This window comes from Natator depressus, chromosome 2 (assembly GCF_965152275.1).
Source record: "Natator depressus isolate rNatDep1 chromosome 2, rNatDep2.hap1, whole genome shotgun sequence".
Classification (NCBI taxonomy): domain Eukaryota; kingdom Metazoa; phylum Chordata; order Testudines; family Cheloniidae; genus Natator; species Natator depressus.
In genome coordinates, this window is record NC_134235.1 from 171,194,324 (window position 1) to 171,218,240 (window position 23,917).

At 41.6% G+C, this 23,917-nt stretch overlaps 1 protein-coding gene across 9 annotated transcripts in view; it reads right to left on the reverse strand.

Annotated features, from left to right (window-relative positions):
* The window catches only part of HECW1 (HECT, C2 and WW domain containing E3 ubiquitin protein ligase 1), a 348,636-nt gene that overhangs the window by 47,450 nt on the left and 277,269 nt on the right, over positions 1 to 23,917 (reverse strand). For all 9 annotated transcript variants that reach the window (XM_074945295.1, XM_074945292.1, XM_074945293.1 and 6 more), the window contains 7 exons: positions 23,248 to 23,353; positions 22,867 to 22,963; positions 13,191 to 13,274; positions 11,903 to 12,012; positions 9,510 to 9,630; positions 7,396 to 7,509; positions 4,422 to 4,574 (listed from right to left, as the gene is read on the reverse strand). In XM_074945295.1, the coding sequence (XP_074801396.1) occupies positions 4,422 to 4,574; positions 7,396 to 7,509; positions 9,510 to 9,630; positions 11,903 to 12,012; positions 13,191 to 13,274; positions 22,867 to 22,963; positions 23,248 to 23,353 (785 nt within the window). The remainder of the gene's footprint in view (positions 1 to 4,421; positions 4,575 to 7,395; positions 7,510 to 9,509; positions 9,631 to 11,902; positions 12,013 to 13,190; positions 13,275 to 22,866; positions 22,964 to 23,247; positions 23,354 to 23,917) is intronic.

Below are 23,917 nucleotides of genomic sequence, written 5' to 3' on the forward strand. Positions count from 1 at the left end.
TGTTTATAGGTATGTGTTTGTACACAAGCACGTGTCTTGTTATTTCCCACTTTACAAACCAGTTGCTCGCTGAAGGCACACTGAATCTTCTTCAAGCCATTCAAGCAGAGTTGGGATGTTTTCTACTGCCGTGAGATACACAAAATCAAACAAGAAAAGAGAATAAGCAGAAATTTCTGTCTGAGAAGAGTCATCTTGAGGTGGGGCAACAGAGAGAAAGTTCCCTTCCTCCACTTTTCACCACATGGAAAGCAAACCTAATAATTGTTGGCGCTTAAGATAAACTTCCAAATGTACAATGTTTGAGTGGGTTAGAAATAAGCCAAATAAGTTTTCCCATCCCTAAGATAGAGGAAGCTTTGATCCTACCATAATGGTTCTGTTTTTGCAAAGCCTTCCCACAGACGGTTCAGATGATTATTGCTAAATATCAGTGTTATGTCTTTCTGCACTCTTTTAACCTTTGATCCAGTCCCATATGGGCTTCATCATCTAGAATGTCACAAGCACAAGAAAGCCAGGAAAACCACCAGAGCAAAAGCATCTCTGTATACTCACGAATAAACGACTGACCATGGACCCCAATGAGTTAGTGCTATTGCAAAACTGAAAGCCAGTTCAAAATTCTTTCGAAGGAATGTTAACAGGGAAGCAAATAAGAAGCTGCTGTCACAGGCTATTGGGAGCCTTTTATTAATACTTGTTTGCTAAGAATGCAGCATTATGATAGAGAACTAGACGATTTACTGAATATTATATCCAACTTTGTTGCAGGTCAGTAGAGAACTTTTTAACATTCCCAAGTGTCCTTTCTCCCCGCATGCACTGGGTCTGATAAAAAACCTGGGATGGATTGTTCACTGGCTCTCTCTACTTCAATTGTCCCACAGACCTGGTCAAGAACACAGAGAGGATCTTTCTGGGTTATTGCCTACAATAATTTTCTTTCTACCAAAATGGTAGAAAACACATGCCACTGGACTTGGTTAATTTATTTGGGGAAAGAGGGACTTCTTCAGCAAGTGTGTCATGTTATTTTCAGCAGACAGGGAAAGCCTTCGCCTTCTGAAGCCTGTACAAGCGCAGCTGCTATATATACCATGGTGATTGGTTGCTTTATAAATATTCAGACAGGTAGCTAGACAGGCTGACTAGATAAGATATATTCTGATTACTTATTATTTCATGGATTAAGAAGAATCAATATGGTTATGGATCCAAGGTACAATCTACTACATGCAGCCAAAATTTTCTCATTACACGTCTTCACTCTAGAGAGAGATTTAATTAGATTCCTTTCAGATATCTTTTCTTTCCATTGCTGTAATTTTTAAACATGAGTATGTGTGATATCTCTTAGTTTTGTGCATACAACATTTACACGAGACCTGGAAAAAAGTCTTATTCAGTGGAAGCTTATAGGAAAAACGTTAAATCTCAGTTTCTCCATAAATGAGAAATATTTTCCAGTCTATGTCTCTATTTTCACTTGGCATACACATGACTACTCTGTGCTTTGATGTGCTCATTCTGGATTTGGAATGTTGTTTGAACAAGGAACAAGGCATGAAATAAGCCATTACTGAGGGGAGAACTAAAAGTTTTTGGCTGGGAGAGAAAATGTGGATTTCTCAATTCTCCCAGCATGGACAACAGTTAATATTTTCTTACGTATATTTTATCCCAAACTCATCAGCATTCATTTAAGCATACTGCAAGAGAAAATTCCAACAGCTGTTGCTAAAGATGCCTTTTGCACTATGTACCTCTTGATGGGACTTGCAATATTTCCTAAAAGAAAAAGGGGCCCAAGGACAGATTCCATGTGAATGATAAGCTGTTTGCACTACTGAAAGTCTGCCATAAATAAGGTACAAGGCTCAAGGAAACCCCAGACCTGAAACAATCTGTGATTGTGTAATTTTTGTGACTGACCTCAAACTTTAAAGTTTAAAATGACTCTAATATTAATACTTTACACTTATTCAGTGACTTAAATCTGAGGCTCTCAAACCACTTTATATATATCAGTGAGTTAGGTATTTCACAACAAATTTGGGAGCCAGAGGAATATTATTGTCCCCAGTGCTAAGATACTATGGTAAAGGGGGCCCATAGGAAACCCTAAGATAGATACATTTTAGTAATAAGAGTTTTACCACTGACTTCAATGGGAGCCGAATTAGGACCATGCTGAGAGCTTTAAAAAAAAGTCCCACTCCTCACACACAAACAACCACAGGCAGGTTTATAACCTATCCTCAGATATATTAGTCTATATACCCTTAATGGATTAATTCTATTCTTTGGATTTTAAAATGCTGTGTCCAAATTCTGCCTGAGATGGATGCATAGAACTACCAGAATAGTTAACTGGAGTTGCATGTGTATATCTGAGGTAAAATATTGTCTTTATATTAATAGCAATCTATTAATCAGAATGCATAGCAAGAGAAAATGTATCTCGATACTAAAAGCCAGCTGATCAGGCTGATTATGAGATTTTGGCTTCAGCTAATTATATCCACAAAGGTTCAAGCGCTGTCACTGTACAGCCACCCTATTGTTTATTTTTCCCTGGCTCTTGCAAACCTCCCATATTTTTGTTTACAACTCCTTTCGCTACTCACAAGGCCCTCCCTTTGCCTGATTGACTCATCCTTCTGGCCAGTGATGGCTGGACAGGTCTGTCTCTGTATTATATATTTTCTATACACAAAGGGCAACCAAGTACTTTCAGTCTACATTAACTCTGTTTTATATTAAGAGGACACCAAAACGAGAGAGAAGAAAAGTAGGAGAAAGCACAGTGTGTGTCTCCTCTCCAACAGACTGTATTGTACCACACTTGAGGACAAAATGGCTGCTAACCTCTTCTCACAGGAAGAATTTTTAGAAATTGTAAAGGTGCAGTACAAAGAAAACAAAATGCATCAGTTTCATAGCTACAGCCACTGAACTCTGGAGCTCATCAGCCGTGCTTAAAAAGCAGAAGGAAGACTTAGCGTTTCTGCCATTAGAAACTAGGCCAGCCATAGGAAGCATTGCAATACCTGAATTGAACACTCATTGAGAATGATGGTGGGGAGGCATTCTGATATATGTATCACAGATCACAAATCATTGATCCCATGGTACTCAACTTCATGGGAGTGGCAATGTGCCAAACATTTATTTCAGACACCACTGCTGCATCCAAGGCATTTATATTACCCATCCACTGCAACCACACACCAGCTCCCAAATGGAACAATTTACTGGCATGAGACTTCCTATGGCTCGCCCTAAGCTAATGGGATGGAGGAAGTGTTTACAAGAACAGAAGGACATATGGAACTCACAACTTGAATGAGGTATGTATTATACTCTACTAAAAAGAAAACCCTTCTGATGTGAGTTACTGAGATTCCCTCAATGAAGAAAAACATCAATAGGAATAATTGATATGTCAATAACATGATGAAATCCCAACAAGTGCTTCTGTTCAAAGGAAACAAATAAAGCTAGGAATCAGCAGCCCACAGTTCAGTGCACCACATCTGAAATTTTCAAAAGGAAAACCACTCCCAAAAGACAGAGAGATGAAGAGGCAGACAGTAAACGTAGAAGATCAGAATCCTATCTATAGACACACAATAAAAGCAAACATTGAGCAGCAAACTGATTCTCAGCATGTACGCTGTAGGTGAGGAGAGACCATTCTTGCTGGTCCCATCACACAAAATCTGAGCTATTTCAGAGGCTACAGCATTGTTTAGGGCTAAAGTGTGCTGTTCAGGCACAGCCTGCAGTAGGGGGCAGCATGGGATACTCCACCCCAGCAGGAGCACCTGGAGGTGTGCCACAGGCAGGCACAGTGCTGCCTGGAGTAAAAACACAGCACAAACATTACCCTTTGACAGGGAGCAATATGGGGCTTCAGTGTCCTGACACAAAGCAAGGCGGCTAGTTGGCATTGGGTGGGCAGAGCCACAGTCATGCCACTTCCAGCCCTCTCTGGGCTTGCCGAGTTCTTGCATTCAAGCGACTTGAAGAACAGCAATTGTACCTGGCCTCTGCACAGGAGTGCAAGGATAGCAGGATAAAAGAAAGCTCCTTGAATCTTCTCACTCCACTATATCTTGTGCACTCACACATGGGCACAAACAATGCCTTAGCATCAGAGCATGCAGTGAGAGGCCTGATAACTCCTCCTCTTTCACCCTCTCCTCCTATTATTTTATCTACACACAGACATTCCCTCTTTCTCGCTTTCTTCTCCTGCCCCATTTCCAAAGAATCTCACTCCCCCCTGACAATGGTAGGAATGGGATTTACATGCAACCTGATGTAAACTGACAGCATTTGTAATATGTGCCCTTCATCATGTGGATCCAACTGGACTGTTTCATTCTGCTTAACATTTATACGGCAGACCTTACCATTCAAGGTGGTTTTCCACAAACGCAGACATGGGGCTGATCTGTACAGTGTAAGTGTCATTGGCTGAATACTCAAACAGGCCATAGTAAGGATTGAAGAGCTCCTGAGACAGAAGGAAGAAGAACTCTCGGGAGGGACCACTGTAGTCCAAGCTGGAAAGGAAATTCAGATAAAATGAGTCTCATTTCTAGCTGTGTGCATTTTATGCTTTGCATCTGCACTGGCTAATGTCTTACTTGCAGACAGTAACTTCTAACATGTTTGCTGATGCTAATTCTCCTCTTCAAGGACTACGTTTTAATTTTAGGAAGAGACCTCAGCCAGCCATGTTGCATAAGCTGCATCGTTCCCCAAGTAGCATTCCGGGAAGGTATCATGAGAGACACATCCCTGAATATAGCTTTCTCCTATGTCCCCTTTGTTCCATGCGGTAATAATTTGCTACTGCACAACATCCCTTCTCTCAGCTGGGCAGCAAACGAGGCAAGGCTTCTCACATTTCCTTACTCTGCCGGGGAATATAAGTAGGTATGCAGCACCTGCTTAATTCTGAAGACCTCGATTCATGGTCTGGGTAGCTCACACAGGGGAGTAAAAGAGGGTTCTTACTCCCTGCATTAGTATGTAATCTGAAGCACATTCCAGTCCCAAGATATCAAACCTTGGGTACTTTCTTACAGTGCATAGTTGTGGTCTCTCAAGTCAAGGATGAACAAGACTGGGTCCTAACACAACTCTCTCTCCTGTAAACTGGTATGGTGATTTTTCACTTAGTAAACATATGCTTTTTTAGTTTTCTGGTGATTTCAAGTTTATTTGGTATCTTGGGGAGGGGCATTTACATTTAAACTAAGCCTTGCAGTCTGGGTTTATGACTTCTTTCTTTCTTTCTTTCTTTCTTCTCCTTTTAAATCAGACCACTTTCAATTATCTCAACTATTTAAAAAATGCTTCATGAATGCATTAATCCCAAATGAGATGGATTTATTAAAAACAGACTGTCCTGCCATAATGTTAGGCAGCTTTTATAGTTAGTGTAATATAAACCGCCACACAGTAATAAGAAAGAACCACTTAGAGCCATAAATCACTTAATGCCAAAATGGTTTCTGAGACAGGCATTACTTTTTACATTTAATACATTCAAAGGAGGTGGAAAATTCTGCAGCTGGATCAGACTACTTTATAATAAGGCTGAAGTTAACTCCTAGCTGCTCTAACTCTTAAGTATGCAGTCAGATTAAAGCCATGAAAGTGAAGGAGATTGGATCAAATTAATCTCTGGTGTAACTCCACTGAAATCAGTTGGATAAAAATCTGGCTCAATTAATATAAAGATATAGGGCTAGATTCGCTATGGCTGGTGCAAGGTGGTATAAATTAAACCTGCCTGCTTCTCTGAAATCCCTCACAGGAGCCCTGCACTGAAGGCTTCTGGGAGATACATTAATTCAACACATTCCCTTCACAGCTAGTGCTGCCCAATTTCTGTGTTGTTCTGGCTCCCCCTATGTACCCCACATTGTCAGGTACATGGGTTGTTGAGGACACTTTGCACCATTTAAATCTGCTCACCTCCTCACTTTCCACATTAGGGTGCCTCCAGCAGGATCTTCGCAGGCATTAAACAGAATAAACCATGGGTGAATTTGGCCTCAGATGTAAATGAATTCGATTTTTATGATTTGCAGGATACTATGCCAAACACAGTAGAAGTTATTGGGAATTAGGGGAAAGTACCTAGTAAAGTTCATTAAATGGACCATTGTTAGCATATTAGAACCATTCTCCAGATGAGTAAACTGAGACAAAGGAAAGTTTAATGATTTACCCTTGGTCACACTGTAAGGTGGCGACAGAGTCAAGGACAGAACTTGCTATAACAGAATTTCTCTAACTTTTAGATGACACTGACTCCATAGATGTTCACAAATTAAGGGGTTAATAAAGTCCATAATATCAACAGCACTAAAAGTAACCCCCTTTCTGACTGGTGATTTATTCTGTTTTCACTTTATCTAGCATGTCTCCAGATGAACTAAACTCTACAGAACCCTTTACTTGATCTGCTACCTTCAGCAAATTCAATCAGCAGTGATTGTTGTGCTCTTTGCCAGCTGCCCCAACATCTTTGGAGCTGAAACTGTATCTCCCTTTTTGTCCCTAAACCTTTTCAGTGTTTCTGTTAAGAGACTGTACACACAACACAATTAAAACAGAATTCCAAGTCTTCATTATTTGAAACAATGGAGAGATTCAAAATGTCTTTCTTTAATTAAAGTTTGCAGATGAAACCTCATGTAAAGCATAACTCCTGATGTGAGGAGTGGCAATGAGTGACGTTTGCAAGGTTTATTTTGGATAAGAAAACAAAAACTCAGCTGATTACTGTAATATCATCTGAACTACCAGAACTTCTTGGGTTTGCCAGATCAGCCAGGAAGTCTCACAAGAAAAAAATGCCTCGAGAGATTTCCAGTACTTTCTGCTTCTAGCTGACAGTAACAATGGCTCTTCTAATAGTATTTATGCTTCTCATTTCAGCTAGGGTGAGTGAGGAAAACATTTTTTCAACCACAACAAAGGTTCATTTTAAAGAGGCAGTGAAAATTGCTGTTAAAGAGGGGGATTAACAACCGGAAGGATTAACAATCTGATATTTACTTGTGTATGACCTTGGGCCAGTGCTTCAGTTCCCCCTCTGTCCAAAGGGGATAATACCCATGGCACCAGGATGGTGAGTCTTAATCAGTTAATGTTTCAGAAGAACTCAGGAACTATAGAAGTGCTCAGCATGGAGAAGTAGTACAAAGGTTTGGGTTCTTTTTAATTTTGTATAGACCAGTTCACCTCCCCAGAGGTAAAAAGTAAAACCTAATGCACAACAAGAGAGAGTCAGCCTTTTCCCAGTGCCATACTTGCTTTGCAATGCAATGGCTCTCTCACAATTCACAATATTTAATAGTTCCCTACCCTTCCTCTCCAACAAACGTGATATAGAGTTTGTTCCGCTGAAGCTCCTTGCGTGAATAAGCCATCACCTGATTGAAGGTGCCTTCCAGCAAGTGATCACGCCGTATAATTAACCTGCAAAAGAACATAGTGTTCATTGTAAATTATTCATTAATTATTATTACATGCATTTATAAGGCTCTCACACCAGTCTATTTGGGCCAAATTTACTTAGTAAAAATTAAGCAGTAACATTATATTAATGTGCAATAGCTATTAATAATATTCCCCCCAACAATGGTGAGATGCATTGTGAGGGGAAAGTATTAGCATATTTAGACTGAACATGTCTTGTAGACTCCCTGGTTTGCAATACTTCTACTGCCCAGGGTTAGTCACACCGTATAAAATTAAGTTCTTCTACAAGGCTGATTCTTTTATACTGCAGTTCAATATGGCAAAGTACGCAAAGTCTGTCTAAGAAATAGACTTGTTAACCAGCACTGCCTGAAATTCTTGAGGAGGGGAGTGAGAGATGCTATTATCAAATATACATAAAGGTAAACAGGAGCTATTAAAGGGCCAGACTAAGCCCTGGAATAAGAGGACGTAATTCTATTGAAGTCTATGGAGTTATGCCTGCTTGTGCAAAGGCTGGTTTTGGCCTTTTATTGGTTCTTGTTTATTTGTTTTGTTAAGATTTACTCTATGACTGAAAGGTAGATTTCTCCTCTAAGGGGTAGTTAGGTTCAAAATCTTGCTGTACCCCAAAGGCTCTCCATTGCATCTCCTACAGAAATTAGTGTTGCAGACAGGCCTCTGGCCTTTCTACCTTCATGGTGTCACAGCATCCCTGGGGTTGATTTTGATCTCACACTGGATTTACACCAGTGGACTTCAATGGCATTATTCCTTAAGATACATTAGTGTAAGCAAGGGGAGAATCAGTCCTTACCTATATCCACTAAATGGCCCCATCTACTCTCCAAAACATCTTTAATGAATAGCCCAGTGTTTCAAAGATTACTTACGAGCTTGGCCCATTGTAAAAATATCCTCTATACAAGAAGTTCTTATTTTTCATATATAGTTGAAAAGTAATGGCACTTAGTCCTTTTGGAATGTTCTTCATGTCTGCCTTGGCAGGACTCTGAAGGGGATAACCAATGGCTAGAGCTCCTCAGACAGTGCAATAATAGTTTGATGATGACATTTGCCTAGAATAAATTGACTGGTTTTCAGATATTTTTTCCACAACACAAGTGGTTTGGTATGAAGCCAGCCTGATGCATGAATTCAACCAGATGCCCAGGAAATACCTTAGAAGCATACAGTGCTTTAGCCAATTACTATAACTAGCCATGGAAAATGGTGCAGAGAGGCTAGCCAGCTACCAGGCTGTTTGGAATGTGAACTCCATAACTGAGTGATAGAGAATTACAGGGTCAGATCCCAAAAACATATTAACAAAATGAAAAAAGAGCTAGTCTAACAAATATTTAGGTGCAATGGGGAATAGAAAGCAATTGATAGGGCCTGATTTTCAGAAGTGCTGAGCACCTGCACTGCCAGTTCAAATCAATGGTAGCAGTAGGTACTCAAGCCCACAATGTCTACAACAATCAGGGCCAAATTTTCATCCTGAGTTACACTGACATGTCAACTCAGAGTAAATCCAAAGGATTTGGAGTTACTTCAGAACTGTAATAGTGTACTGGCCCAATATCATTCACATTTGTCTAACATGTTATTTCTCTACCATTACTGCCTAACACACATGGTATAGCTAGAAATACCAATATATCCTTAAAATAGGTAGAGGAGGAGTGTAGGACCAAATGGATCCATGAGAAATAAAGCCCCCCAGATATAACCCTCTTGTTGGCCCATTTTCTTGTTAACACATATATATATATATATATATATATATGTGTGTGTGTGTATGTGTGTGTGTGTTTGTACACACACATTTTTCCTGGATAAAATACATAGATACATCATCTAATGTTTCATTCCTGTCCCATGATAATGATGTATTGTCACATATATCAGATCAATTTCCTGATTCATTACTACAACGACAAGACTAAGCTGCATCATGTTAAATTATTTTAATCATCTGACATAATACTCACTTAATTTTACCTGGACCTTGCCCATATCCTTTGGCTTCAAGTTTTCGATAGAAATTGCGTAACTTGGCTTCAAAGTCTCTCCTATATGGAGAAGGCGCTCTTGCACTAGCTCGTTGTAATCCTAGAAGGGAAAAGAGAAAAGTCATAGAGTTTTAAAATCTTTAAAAGAGGATCTTATTCATACACCTGGTGTTTTCAGTCATAACTTGCTAGAAAATATATCAACTTTTATTGGTACATGTAGAATTTCGGAGTGCTCATTATTTTCATGTTCAGTTTGACATTAATGTAGCCATCAGTTACTACAATTCAGTGGTTCCCAACACTTCTGGACAGCTGCATCATCTTACCAGGATGATGGTTGTGGTCCCTTTGTGCTTCCTGAGCCTTCAACTCTCATTGGCTTGAATGGAAAGTCAATGGGAGTTAGGTGTCTATGTACTCTTGAAAATCTCTCTCCTCATCATCTTCCAGGAGATCTCATTATCTGGCAGGATTAAACCTTTGGATCCAAAGCAGCACTTCTACTTAGTACTTCTAGGGGGCCCAGGCCTGGCTGGAAATTGGGTTTTTCTGGGCTAATCTCCTTCTGTTTATTAAAGACATTCAGCTATAAACACAAAAACCTTCGTGGCACAAGAGAGGATTTCTGTCAGCAAGAAGTCTTACATTTTCACATTAACAGTAGATTTTCAGCAATTCGGGACCTGTTTTGTTTTGAAGTCTAAATTCTGAAAGCAGCTGATTAGTTCTGTTGTGTAAATGAGCACCACAGCAATCAGTTTTAGAGAATGGGATCCATGAAATCTCATTTCCCTATCTCTTTAGAGGAGACAATGAAAACAATTCCTTTTAGGAGAAATTTGGCAGAAAAGCCTCCAGAAGAAGGAAACAATTTTACATTTAGTTGAAGCACAAAGTATCTGTGAAGACTCATTTGTCGCAACAGAAAGACATTACTATTTGACTCAGATGTTAAAACAGAAAGGTACATTTATACAGCATTCAGGAAGAATCCCTGGTGACGCTTCTCTTGTTCTGTCAGAATATTTTTTACAACACACAAGAGGAGTAATTACTGGTTATTTTGGGTTGCTGCAACTGGTATTACAGATGAACAAATAGTACATTCACTCAAATCAGTCATATTTTTCATATTACCATCTTTCCACAAAAAAGGTTAAAAGCCACTGCATGTCTCTCAACACACCGAAGAGTGAGGATATTGGTCAAATGTTTAAATCTCATGCAAACTGGAGATCTGCCCTTATTACATCAGTAGTCAGTACAGGTTCAAATCCCTGCTGAGGACATTAAAAGGCACAATTTGCGTTGAAGTTTATCCCTGCTTGAAATCAGCAAATCCAGTGGTAACAATAGGACATTTTTCAAAGATCTCCCCTGTGTAGCCAAGACCTCAGTGTTTCTCCACAAAAATATTAAGACTGATATTTGTAAAGTCATCAGGGGACTTGGCACCCAATTCCCATTAACTTTAATAGGAACTGGGTGTCCAAATAGCTCAGGTGGCTTTGAAAATAGCCAAACTGATTTAAGATCATATTCCTGGGATGTCACTCAAAATGACCACCATACCAGTTGCATGGTGGAGGTGCAGAGAAATTTAGTCTCCTTCTGAATTAGGGTTGGGTGTTTTAGCTAAAGGGAGCCACCTGCTGCTCAATTTCCGTAGCATAGACACTATTTCAGAGATACACAGCACTTGGAAATAATCTTCTACAAATGGATACCTTTCTGGAAAACATGCTTTAGTCAAACATAAGTTATTGGGCTCAATACAGGGTAACTGGGTGAAATTATCTGGCCTGTGACATACAGGAGGTCAGACTAGATGATCTAATGGTCCTTCCAGGCCTTAAAAATCTATGAATCTTGGAAGAAGCAGTAGTCTTGGAAACACTGTCTGGTTGAATATTAAGTTTGGCCTACAGCTGTTTACTGGAGTTCTGAAAGCTTTGTCATACATATGTAATTTGCACTTTGCTTTTGCCATTTAATATACATATGCAAGAATGTACTTACATGTCAATAGATTAGACTCAGAACACAGAATCCCCTTCTGAGTCTAACCTCCCCTAACCATTTGGAAGCCGGGACTATATTTTCTTCTCCTTGGACAATCTCTGATTCCCACCATGCTGCTAACATCAGTGTCCCATGAGACAAATGAAAGTGACAGCATTCTGTGTATTAACCAAACGTTCCAGCAGAAAAATTGTCTGGGGCCAATTTTTAACTGGTGTAAACTGTCACAGCTCCTTTGAGGTCAATGAGATACAACAATTTACACCAGCTGAGACCTACCCCTCTGTGATTATCAGATGGAGAAGCGCAACAAACACAAGAACTTGTGTTGTTTTCCCTCCATTTACCTGGAGAGTTCTGAGGTGAGGAGCAGGGTGAACAGCGAGGAGAGAAGCTGTAGCCAGGGTGGAAGGCAGCCTGCAGGGGTATGTAGGACATAATATCCTCTTCAAAGAGACTGCAAGGAAAAATGATAGAGACAGGCCCTGTTTATGCTCATTACATAGGAAGAAGCACAAGAGTTCGGTACAGCAGAATTCTGTTATAAGGATCTGTTTGTGCAGCCCTTCATTCGATCATTATTTACAACATAATGATCAGTAGCTACAGATGCATAAAACAGCGATCTGCCCAATCAGGCACGGCCTCAAGAAGCAAAGTCTTCATTTTAGAATAACAAAGTGAGTTCCATTAGGCATTTTCGTGCCAAGACAGTGCCATATTGGATGGATGAGCCAAGGTTTGAGGCAATGGTAAAAGCAGCAACATCCAATGGTCAAAAGCAAGAACAGGGGATACATATTGATACACAAATTGTTTCCCTTTTGACTATGATTTGTCTTGGTCATATATTTTGCTATAGCCACTGCATGGCTCTCTGATCATCTATCTGCATCAAGGTATAGGTAGTGGGAGCAAGTCGTATACTTCTTGCATTAGATAGAGTGGGCTGTGTAACTCCAATCAAAATCAACTTGGGTGCCATGTGTTTTAGTGTAAACACAGGGCAACAGAGAAATGTAATCCTTCATTGTGTTGAGCCACATAAATCAAATTATCCTAGGCTCTAAAGCGCTCATTTCGTTGGAGCTCCAAAAGATGCTAAGACCCTGCCTACATTACTAAACCATTGCCTCCATTACATAGTAATGGTTGTTCACTCCACTGTAGCTCAGCTCTTCCTTAATGTGAGATAGCCTCGTGGATAGCACTGCCAGTGGCATAACTGACATTCCTATAATCTGCATCTGATTGTTATTCAGAAAGGTGGGAACCACATTTCTGCATTTCAAAATGCCACAGGAAAATTTAAAATGTCATTTCTAATCTGATCCTTAAAGCCAAAACCTTACCGTTCAGTGCAATCAAAGGGTAAACTTCGTTGCACCAGTGGGGACTAGTTTCTGGAAAGTATGATTTGACACATATATTGTGGTTGAATTATTATGAAAACCAACTAGCTATCAGGACAAATGAATCCCTGTGTAATCACGATAGGGCCCTAGCAGAGATCAGCCTCAATTTAACAAATTCTGTCAATCACCTAAAATATGTCAAAAAAATAGGGTGGAGACAGCTAGCCAGCTTCTTGTGTACCATGAGTGACAAAATTCTGTTTTTGTTCAAACTGATTACCTCAGTAGAATTACTAAATCTGCATCACAGGACAACTTTTCAAGCCCATGTGTACCCTCTGTCCGAATGTAATGGATCTTCTCCCTGGAAAATTTATGACAAGAGGGGGAAAAGAAATCACATCATTGTCAAACCATAAGATAGGGATGGATTATTTTTTCCTCACTGCTTCTCTAGTTTCTTTTTGCTTTTCTCATTAAGATAGCAAATAAATATCCCTATTGCTTGACACATTTTTCAAATCTGAACAACCTATAAAAAAACATTCTTTAAATCATACCAGCAATCTGTTCCCAAAGCAAGAGTCACATTTTAGAGAGCAAGATGATTTCCCTATTCCTAGAGCTTATGTGTAACACTGCAGTTGACATAATTGATAGATCAAAGTTCGCCTCTGTGGAGGCTATACCTAATATACAACATTTTCTTAACAGAGTTGTATGTAGCGCCTTATCCTTTACACGTTTCAGTCCCAGGTTGGTCTATGATAAAACTTGTAGGACAATTATTTATTTTAAAATTAAAATAATTCCTACATATGAATTTACTGTTCACTGAAGTTGCTTGATTGACCGTCCTGGGGACTGAAGTCCTATCTAGAAACAGAATGAGCCTGGGTCTGATCTTACTGACACTGTTATAAATAAAGAATAATTCTGTGGAAGTCAATCAATGTAAAACTGCTGTGTGTAAGATCAGAGCCAGACCCAATGAGCATGGCAGCAGTATTGTAACCATCATCAAATGGGACTACCAATGTGCCTCTGGAAAAAGGGGTAAGCAGTGAGGTGGCAAAATTTGCAGATGATACAAAACTACTCAAGACAGTTAAGTCCCAGGCAGACTGCGAAGAGCTACAAAAGGATCTCTCAAAACTGGGTGACTGGGAAACAAAATGGCAGATGAAATTCAATGTTGATAAATGCAAAGTAATGCACATTGGAAAACATAATCCCAACTATACATATAAAATGATGGGGTCTAAATTAGCTGTTACCACTCAAGAAAGAGATCTTAGAGTCATTGTGGATAGTTCTTTGAAAACATCCACTCAATGTGCAGCCGCAATCAAAAAAGCGAACATAACATTGGGAATCATTAAGAAAGGGATAGATAATAGGACAGAAAATATCATATTGCCTCTATATAAATCTATGGTACACCTACATCTTGAATACTGTGTGCAAATGTGGTTGTCCAATCTCAAAAAAGATATATTGGAAATGGAAAAGGTTCAGAAAAGGGCAACAAAAATTATTAGGGGTATGGAGCGGCTGCCATATGAGGAGAGATTAATAAGACTAGGACTTTTCAGCTTGGAAAAGAGATGACTAATGGGGAAGATGATAGAGGTTTATAAAATCATGACTGGTGTGGAGAAAGTAAATACGGAAGTTTTTATTTACTCCTTCTCATAACACGAGAACCAGGGGTCAACTAATGAAATTAATAGGCAGCAGGTTTAAAACAAACAAAAGGAAGTATTTCTTCACAGAACGCAGTCAACCTGTGGTACTCCTTGCCAGAGGATGTTGTAAAGGCCAAAACTATAACAGGGTTAAAAAAAAACTAGATAAATTCATGGAGGATAGGTCCATCAATGGCTATTAACCATGATGGGCAGGGATGGTGTCCCTAGCCTCTATTTGCCAGAAGCTGGGAATGGGCAACAAAGAATGGATCACTTGATGATTACCTTTTCTGTTAATTCCCTCTGGGGCACCTGGCATTGGCCACTGTTGGAAGACAGGATACTGGGCTAGATGGACCTTTGGTCTGACCCAGTAGGGCCATTCTTATGCCTCAAGGCAAATATAAAAAGACTACTTCAAGGAGAAAAAGAATAAATCATTCTTCATGACCATTTAATCCCCGGGGTCTCTGCTGGGAATACAAACGTGGGTGTAAATTAGTGCCAATAGGGGTGGTTGTTTGAGGCTCAGTCCTGCAATGTGCAAAGGATTCTGTCAAGCAATCTGATCAAGCAATCTTTAAGCATGTGAATTGTCCAGTGGGACATCATTCATTCCAATATTAAGTCAAATGGGACTACTCGTGCCCACAGCTATACGTGTGTTTGAATACTTTGCTGCACTGGAGCCAGAATGCTAGGTGCCTTGCAGGATCAAGCCCTGTATGAAATGAACACTTGTCTGCTGGGAACTTGTCTAAGATCCACAAGCCCGTTCCACAAAAGTTGATGAACAGCCATCAGATAGTAGCTTTGGGCCACTACTGACCAAAGGTGGAAACAAAGCAGTGACCTAGAGGTGAAAGGCTCAGTATCCTGTTACAAATCTCATTACATATCCACAAAGCTGTCTAGTCCCCATCATTAGTCAATTTTGTTCTCTGCTGAAAAAGAGATAAAAGCATTTCCTGTTCTGTAAGGGATAAGAACTCAAATTACAGAAGTGAAAAAAGTCTATAATAATTTGATGGCGATGATAAAAATTCTCAATTACAAAAATGTACATCTTAAATACTGGAGGCATTTTTCATTCTCTCCCTCAATCTATTAGCATTTCATTCCTCCTGGAGGCATTTCTAATCCTTTACACCCAAAGAACTCTTTGTCTGATCTTCTTAGGTAAATGATCAGTCAGCAAGGCCAGCAAAATTGTCAGAGAGAAATCTCAATGGGAAAACATGGATGTTCTCTGTTTTGTTATGCTGGTCACAGTGTGGCATTTATTGAATCCTTGGGCCAGATCCTCAACTAGTATAAATTGCATCACTCCATAAAAGTCAATGGATAGAAGCTGATTTACACCAAATGAGGATCTAGCCCCAAAAGATTATCATTCTGTTTCTTTTTCATTTCACCACTTTTATATAAGATGAAAGGAACAGGTGAAATACCTTGATGGTATCAAATGGTTTAATTACTTTGGAAAGAATTTTAAACACATTATTAAGTTCTCAGAGAAAAGAAGTGAAGACGGGAGTGCAATTTAGTAAATAATGTTCCTATATTTCTGTAAAATATAGGGCTTCTCTAGCCATGGCACTACTATTAGAGTTAAGGGGTGAAATTCTGGTGCCACTGAAGTCAATGGGAAATTGCCATTGTCCTCAGTGGAGCCAGTATTTCACCCAAGACCTCTGAAGAATAAGATGGTCATTGTAAGCAGAGATATCTGATCTATAGAGTTTTTGCCATTGAGGCATAAATATAGTGGCCATTGAGTTGTAAATGTGTGTCCACAGATACCAGAGTTCTTCCCTATACTTGGGTACCTGTGGAAAATAACTATAACTATATGGACTCCATTAGCAAATGCTGACTCTTCAGTGGTGACCATTGTAACTCGGGCACCTCTTCATTTTTTACATCCTGTTAACAAGGATTTGACTATTTTTCTAGAGAAAATATATCTGAAATGTAGAACATGAAACGAGGAGGCCAACAGGTAAACTATAAAAAAGAACAAGGAAAAGAAGTGAATTAGAGTATAGAGAAAACACTCTTCTGTTTCTTTAGAGAAGCAAAAGGAATGACGTGATGAATATGAACATGAAAAAGTTTTGCAATAGTTTTGTGTTTTTAATGAATAAAGCACCCACGAAATTACAAATATATTCAATGATTGCTGAAGTACAAATTATGGCTCCCCATGCACAACTGTGCTTCCCCGCTTAGTGCCCCCATCCAGGAGTCACCCCATTCTCCATGAGTTCTCAGAGACAATTGCTAATGGTTCCAAGATTACTTCAGCTACTTCCTTAAGAACCCTAGAGGGAACTTCATCAAGCCCTGCTGGCTTGAATACATCTAACTTATCTAAATATTATTTTAACTATTCTTTCCCTATCGTGGCTTGGTTCTTTCTCCCTTGTTGTCAATATTAATTGTATTGAGTATCTGGTAAAAATTAACTCTTTTAGTAAAGACTGAAGCAAAGAGGTACTAAATGCCTTTTTGGTGCTGCCCATTCTCTAGCTCATTTAAGTTCATTCTTAGATGGTAAATGTATCTTTTGGTGTTGTGATAAACTCAGGAGGGACAGCTGCAAGGGGCGGGGGGTAAGAAAACAGTCCCAGAAGGTTAAAAGGCCCTCCTCCCTATCAACTGGGGAGGGGTGACTCCAGGTCAATCCGGTTCAGCTGAGAAGGGGTTACCAGAGATCAATTAGGATCCGCTGAGAGGGAGTTACCTGAGGTCAATTAGGATCAGGTGATTCCAGCTAAGGGCTGCCTGAGACCTTTTTTAAACCCTCCCCTGTTGGGAGAGGAGAGAGAGAGAGAGAGTAGGAGTAGGAGTAGGAGTAGGAGTCGAGGTCGAGGTCGAGGTCGAGGTCAAGCTGCCAGTAGGCTAGGAGCAGCAAGACAGCAAGCCTCACCAGGAGGGGAAGCTGCATTCACTCTGCTTAGAGAGAAATGTAGCCCAAAAGACTGGCTGAGAGAAGGAATGGACTGCCCCTGTGCAGCCAAGAAGGACTGTTTTACCCAAGCCCGTCTCACCAAGGCTAAAAACAACTGAGGCTGTGAGACCAAGAAGGTACCTTGCCACAGAGTGCAGGGATGGTATGTGGCCCAGATCTTCCTGGGCACTTCACAGTTGGTGGATTGTGGTTCTACATCCAGAGTAACTGGCCATGAAATGTTTGTTCAGAATTTCTCCACCTCCACTTTGTCCACCTGATCTCTATTCTGAATAAGAAAGAGTCACTCCATCGTCAGATGGATGCTGCAGACCCTGAGCACGCTCAATATTGAGACAGGGTGAAAGTTCGGTTAATTGGCAGAGAATCCAGGAGAGCTAAGACAGCACCCTGGCAAAGAGTCAAGCAGGTGTTGGGGTCGGCAGAATCATAACTCTGAGGTAAACAGCAACAGTGAGCATGTGCAGAATGAAAGAGATGGGAGAACTAACCTGGGCCAGTTTGGGGCTGTTTCTTCTGGTAGCTGAAGATGAGGTAATGTGTGTTAGAACAATATAAAAAAGCAGTGCCGGCAGGCAGTTAGTCAGTCAGGAGGAAGGCAGTAATCAGAAGAAGTTAGATGAAGAGATTGGAAATCAGGAAGAAGAGCAGCTGGAAGACAGCTTAGAGTTCTGAGGAGAGCTCTGATGAAGAAAAGCACTTACAACAGCACAGACAGCAGCTTCAGCAGCAGCCACAATATCGGCAACACTGAAACAAAATAACTAACGCACAAAGGACAGAGAAGCTGCTGGGAGTGAGCTGTGAACACAGGAAGGGAGCTGTGACACTGCACCTCAGATTCTTCACAGGAGTATGATTTTGAAATGATTATAACGTAATTATGATGCATCTGGTTCAAGATATGTCTTGTGAAGTGACATTGGAGTAGTTATGATTTGCTTAAAACAGGGGTCGGCAACCTATGGCACGCGTGCCAAAGACGGCACGCGAGCCCATTTTTAATGGCATGTGGCTGGGCCCGCTCTTCTCCGCCCCCGCCCCCTCCCACAGGTGCAGGGGACAGAAGCTTGGTCCTGCTGGCTCCCCTCCCCCAGTGTGCTGGGTTCCTACCCCTCCTCCTCCTCTCCGTCCCTCCCTGCCGGCCGATCAGCTGTTGGCCCTTGCGAGGGTGTGGGGGAGGAGCAGGGGCAGTGTGCTTGCTGCTCCCGGCGGAAGCAGAGAAGAAGCGGGGGCAAGGCCTTGGAGAAGGGGGGTGGTGGAAGTGGGGCATACCCCCTCCATCCCCCTGCTGTGAGCACCCCACGATTTCAGCCCACACCCCCAGCCCTCTGCCCTGACCCCCCTCACACACACTCAGCCCTCTGCCCTGAGCCCTGCAGCCCCGCACACCCCCAGGCCCCTGCCCTGAGCCCTGTACCCCCCTCACGCACACCCAGACCTCTGCTTGACTCCTTCCCCCCCCCCATGACCCCAGCCCTGACTCTGGCACCCCCCCACATACCCAGCCCCCCACACCGCATGCACCCCCCACATCCTGACTCTTGCACCCCCCACATATCCACCCCCCTCCCCGAGCACCAAACGGGAGATCCTGCATCCCCCTCCCCCCACATTCCCACCTGCACCCCTCCCACCAAAAGGGAACTGACCAGGTAAGCTCTCCACACCCAAACCTCCTGCCCCAACCCTGAGCACCCTCTCTCATTCTAGCTCCTAGCCAGACCCTACACCCCAACCCCCAGCCCTGTGCTCAGTGCACTCCCACCCTCAACTCAGTGCAGAGAGAGAGGAAGAGAATGGGCCAGAACCAGGGAGAAGGTAGGCACCTACTGTATGTGGGCAGGGCTGGGACCCCAGACCGGCAGCAGGCTGAGTGGGTCCAGCAGCCGGAATCCCGGCTGGCAGGAGTCGACGGACTGAACCCCAGACCGGCAGCGGGCTGAGTGGCATGGGGCTGAGCCGCTCAGCCCACTGCTGGTCTGAGGTCCCAGCCGCCGGCCCCGCACAGCCCGCTGCCGGTCTGGGGTTCTGGCTGCCGGCCCTTTGCCAGCCAGGGTCCCAGCCACAGGCCCCACTAAGCCCGCTGCTGGCCTAGGTGAACAGAACCCCAGACCAGCAGCAGGCTGAGCGGACCCGAGGCAGAAGATGATAAACATTTTAATTTTAAATGAAGCTTCTTAAACATTTTGAAAACCTTGTTTAATTTACAATACAACAATAGTTTAGTTATATAATATATAGACTTTTATAGGGAGAGAGATCTTCTAAAACATTAAAATGTATTACTGGCATGTGAAACCTTAAATTAAAGTGAATAAATGAAGACTCGGCACACCACTTCTGAAAGGTTGCGAACCCCTGGCTTAATATGATTATCCTATTCAAATGCATGTATCATTTTTGTATCTGAAGTTATGAATATTGACTATGTATCTGTATTTCAAATGTAGTTACAAGTGGGTGACACCCACTAGGCAAAATGCTTCCTGTCTAGACAGCTAGTTGTGAAAGGTCTATTCAGGGAAATGGGCCATTAGGGGAAACAGGCCTTAGGAGAAGCTTATCCCCCACTTGGTGAGCCTTCCTGGAAACGTTTCAGCCAGCCTGTAAGTAATGGCTTCTATGACTCAGCAAGGCATGCAAGGGCATGTGACCAGACCACATAACTCCATTTTGGTACCTGTATTTTTCCACAAACTGGACTGGGAACTGAGTTTGGAACAAAGGCTTCCCGATATATGGAAAAGCTATATAAGGCAGGGAGTGACATCATCTTGGGGCCTCTCTCCCCACCAATGAGAACTCCTGGAAACACCTGAGGAGCAAAGATTGAACTGGAGGAAGTGCTGGTCCCAGGCTAAAGGGATTTCTAGCCTATGTATGGAAACTTGGCGGACTGCTTGTATCATCAGTCAGGGTGAGAAATTGCTAATTCAAATCCTAATGAGTATATTAGGGTAGTTTGCATTTTTGTTTATTTGCGAGGTAATCTGCTTTGATCTGTTTGCTATCACATATAATCACTTAAAATCTATTTCTGTAGTTAATAAACTTGCTTTATGCTTTATCTTAACCAGTGTATTTTGACAGGTTTCAGAGTAACAGCTGGGTTAGTCTGTATTCGCAAAAAGAAAAGGAGTACTTGTGGCACCTTAGAGACTAACCAATTTATTTGAGCATAAGCTTTTGTGAGTTACAGCTCACTTCATCGGATGCATACTGTGGAAACTGCAGAAGACATTATATACACGAAAGCTTATGCTCAAATAAATTGGTTAGTCTCTAAGGTGCCACAAGTACTCCTTTTCTTTTTAGTGTATTTTGAGTGAAGTGTTGGGGAGAAAGTCTCAGCTTGGTTAACACAAGCTTGTTGTGCATATCTTTCATACATCGAGGGGAAGGAAAACTATATTAATGAGCTTACATTGTACAGATCCCCGTGCAGTGTAAAATGGTATAATTCTGGGTTTATATTCCAGCAGGGGTGCAAAGTGGGGGAGCTGAGAAATTGGCTGTATGTCCTTGAGTGGCTTAGGTAAAGCACTCAGGTAACTCAGTGGGACCTGCCGTCAGCCACCTGCTGTCATGTTGGGTGATAACAGGTTCTGGTGAGGCTGCCTGAATCTCCAACAAAGCAGTGTGAAAGAGGCCTGCGCAGCTTGGGGGTTTTAGAGCCCACAGAGGTTCCCACGGCTTGCAGACTGCACCCCAAGGGTGACAACCCATCACAGGAGTTGACTGAGAATAAACTGCAACAGTAGAAGAGCTGAGCAGCAATAGTGACTAAAGAAGAATACCAAAGAATTTATAAAGTAAGCCTGCCAGTTTTTAAATATAATTTTTAGTGTAGCATAGTACTTAATATGTGTATGCTTGAAGTGTGTGTGTATGTTTTAATTGTATTTTACTTACGTAAAACTTAAAGTATAATTTAAAAACTGCGGTCAGAAATTTGTTACAAACTGGCCATTTGTAGCAAAGCGCTTAGCATACAGTTTAAATGATTCTAAGATATTTTAGTTTGAATGCTCTTTTAATTCACAATAAGGGATTGTGTCTTATTTAGAATGTTTAGATTAGACTATATTAGGGATTTTTGTTCCTTGAATAAAAAGACACTTTGTTTTGGAAGATATACTGCCTGTGTCAATCACTTTATTGGAAGGTTATATCCATGTCCTTTAGTGTTTCCTTAACAACCCCGGAAATTCACACCTTGTGAAGAACAGACTATGGGGCTGATAGGCAGATTATTATAGAGACATCCCAAAATCCATTGTTTGGGGTAACAGGTTCACCTCAGGACTGGGGACTCCTGCAGGCTCTAGGACGCTGCGAGATCAGAAGATCCTAGACCTCAGGCTGCAGCCCTAGCCAAGAAGTCTACACTGCAGTGAAACAGGCCCACAGCCTGAGCCCCGCAAGCCCAAGTCAACTGGCATGGGCCAGCCATGGGTTTTTAATTGCAGTCTAGACATACCCTTAGAGGATCCCTACTCTCTTTGGAGATGTGATTCATGCAAAGGGGGAGTGGCTGGACTTCCCTGTGTCCCACTGATCTCAGGGGCTGTTCTGGGCTCCTGGGAGCCACTGGCAGCTGCTGTCTGATATGTTGGTAGTTTACGATGGGGACCATCATAGTAAGAGCAGGTTCAAGATTGGGGAAATGCTGAGCTGTACTGTACGCTCCCCATCCATAGTGAAGGACCTAGGTCTACACATTTATACTGTGCACAGAAAAGGTGAAATTTTCAAAGCACCTAAGTGTCTTTGAAGCCTAGGTCCCATTGACTTCCCCACTGACCTTTTGTTCTTATTGCTCTATATTAATGTGAATGACAAAACGTAGAGTTATTTGACAGTTGATTTTATAAGCATTATGGGGTCAATCCTGCTCCCCCTTCTCCTCTGCTGTGGGTTAGAATTTAATATGAGAAGTCCATGCAAAGGACTCCACACTCCAAGATAGCTCCTTGGATGTCCCTGTAGCAGAGTTTGAATGGTAGGGCCAGGTAAGGAGAAGTGGGAGTGAGGCCAGTGGATCCACTGCTATACAGATCTACAGCCAGTGCCCTTACAGAGCATGTGGTGCAGAAGCACCAGCATCATGAATTCCTACTTCCTGGCTGCAGCAATGGCCATGGAGTGGTATAACAACGACCCTGTGGCCTAGAGGGAGAGGATTTCTTTCTTTCCAGGCCCCACGGAACACCCTATCTGCTGGCTCCAAAGCCAGTAGGGGACAGGATTAAAGAGACTGTTTACAGTAACTTGAAACAGATCAATACCTGAGTGCATGGTTCCTGGCCAAGCTTGGCTGACGCTCCTGCAGCATCTCAAAAATGTTTGGTTGGCGTAGAAATGCAACAATCTTGTCATTGTAAGCTGGAATAGATAAAGACCACAGAGGCTTTTCTTTACTCTAGCAACAAGTGACACTTTTGGAGATGATGACAACTGTGCTACTGAAAATTACTCATCAAATCGTGATAATACAGCATACAGAATAAAGCACACAGTAATACAATATGGTCACCATCAATATAATATTCCCTGGCTCCTCATTAAGGAAGAGTTGGTAGAGAGCTAGATAAGGGATATGACTGTTGAATGGTCTTAAACCAGTTCCCGAGGAGCCCCACTAGAAAGAAAAAATAAGCCCTACTTACCCAGAGGTAATGACTCATGATGGTGCTGGTTTCGAATTGCTGTTACTAGGCTGTTGCCTGGTCTGGTCAACAGAGAAACACCTCTATTCCGAGAGACTTCTGATGCCTAGAATGAGAGAAGGAAAGAAAAATGTTGTAACTAGACATTTAGCTACATATTAGTCAATACAAAATTTTATTATGTCTTTTTACTTCTGCGACTTTAATCCAAAATCATGAGATTGACTGACTCAGTTTAGGGATATATTTTTTTTTTTTTACTGTTATTGGTCAGAGTTTTCAACATCATATTCTAAAGCTGTGATATATGCTTCATAGTCCCAGTCTAGAGAAATTACACATGGAATCAACAACATGCATATTAATACCATAGAAATAATTTAGGCACAAGTTTTCATGAAAAAGGAATGGCTTTGCACTCTGATGGTCAAGTTTTTGTTCAGCTTCAAAGAGGCATATAATTCTGGGTTTGCAAAGGGATGCACACTATGTCCTTGTCTACACTATACAATTTTATCTCTTTAGCTATGCCAGCATAGTTAGAGCAGCAATTCCTCCCTTCCCCAGTGTCAATGCAGTTATACTGGTATAAATGTGCTCATAGAGGTGTATAACTTATTCCAGTCTGACAATGAAATATAAACTACAAGTGCCTTATAAAGTGCCTTAT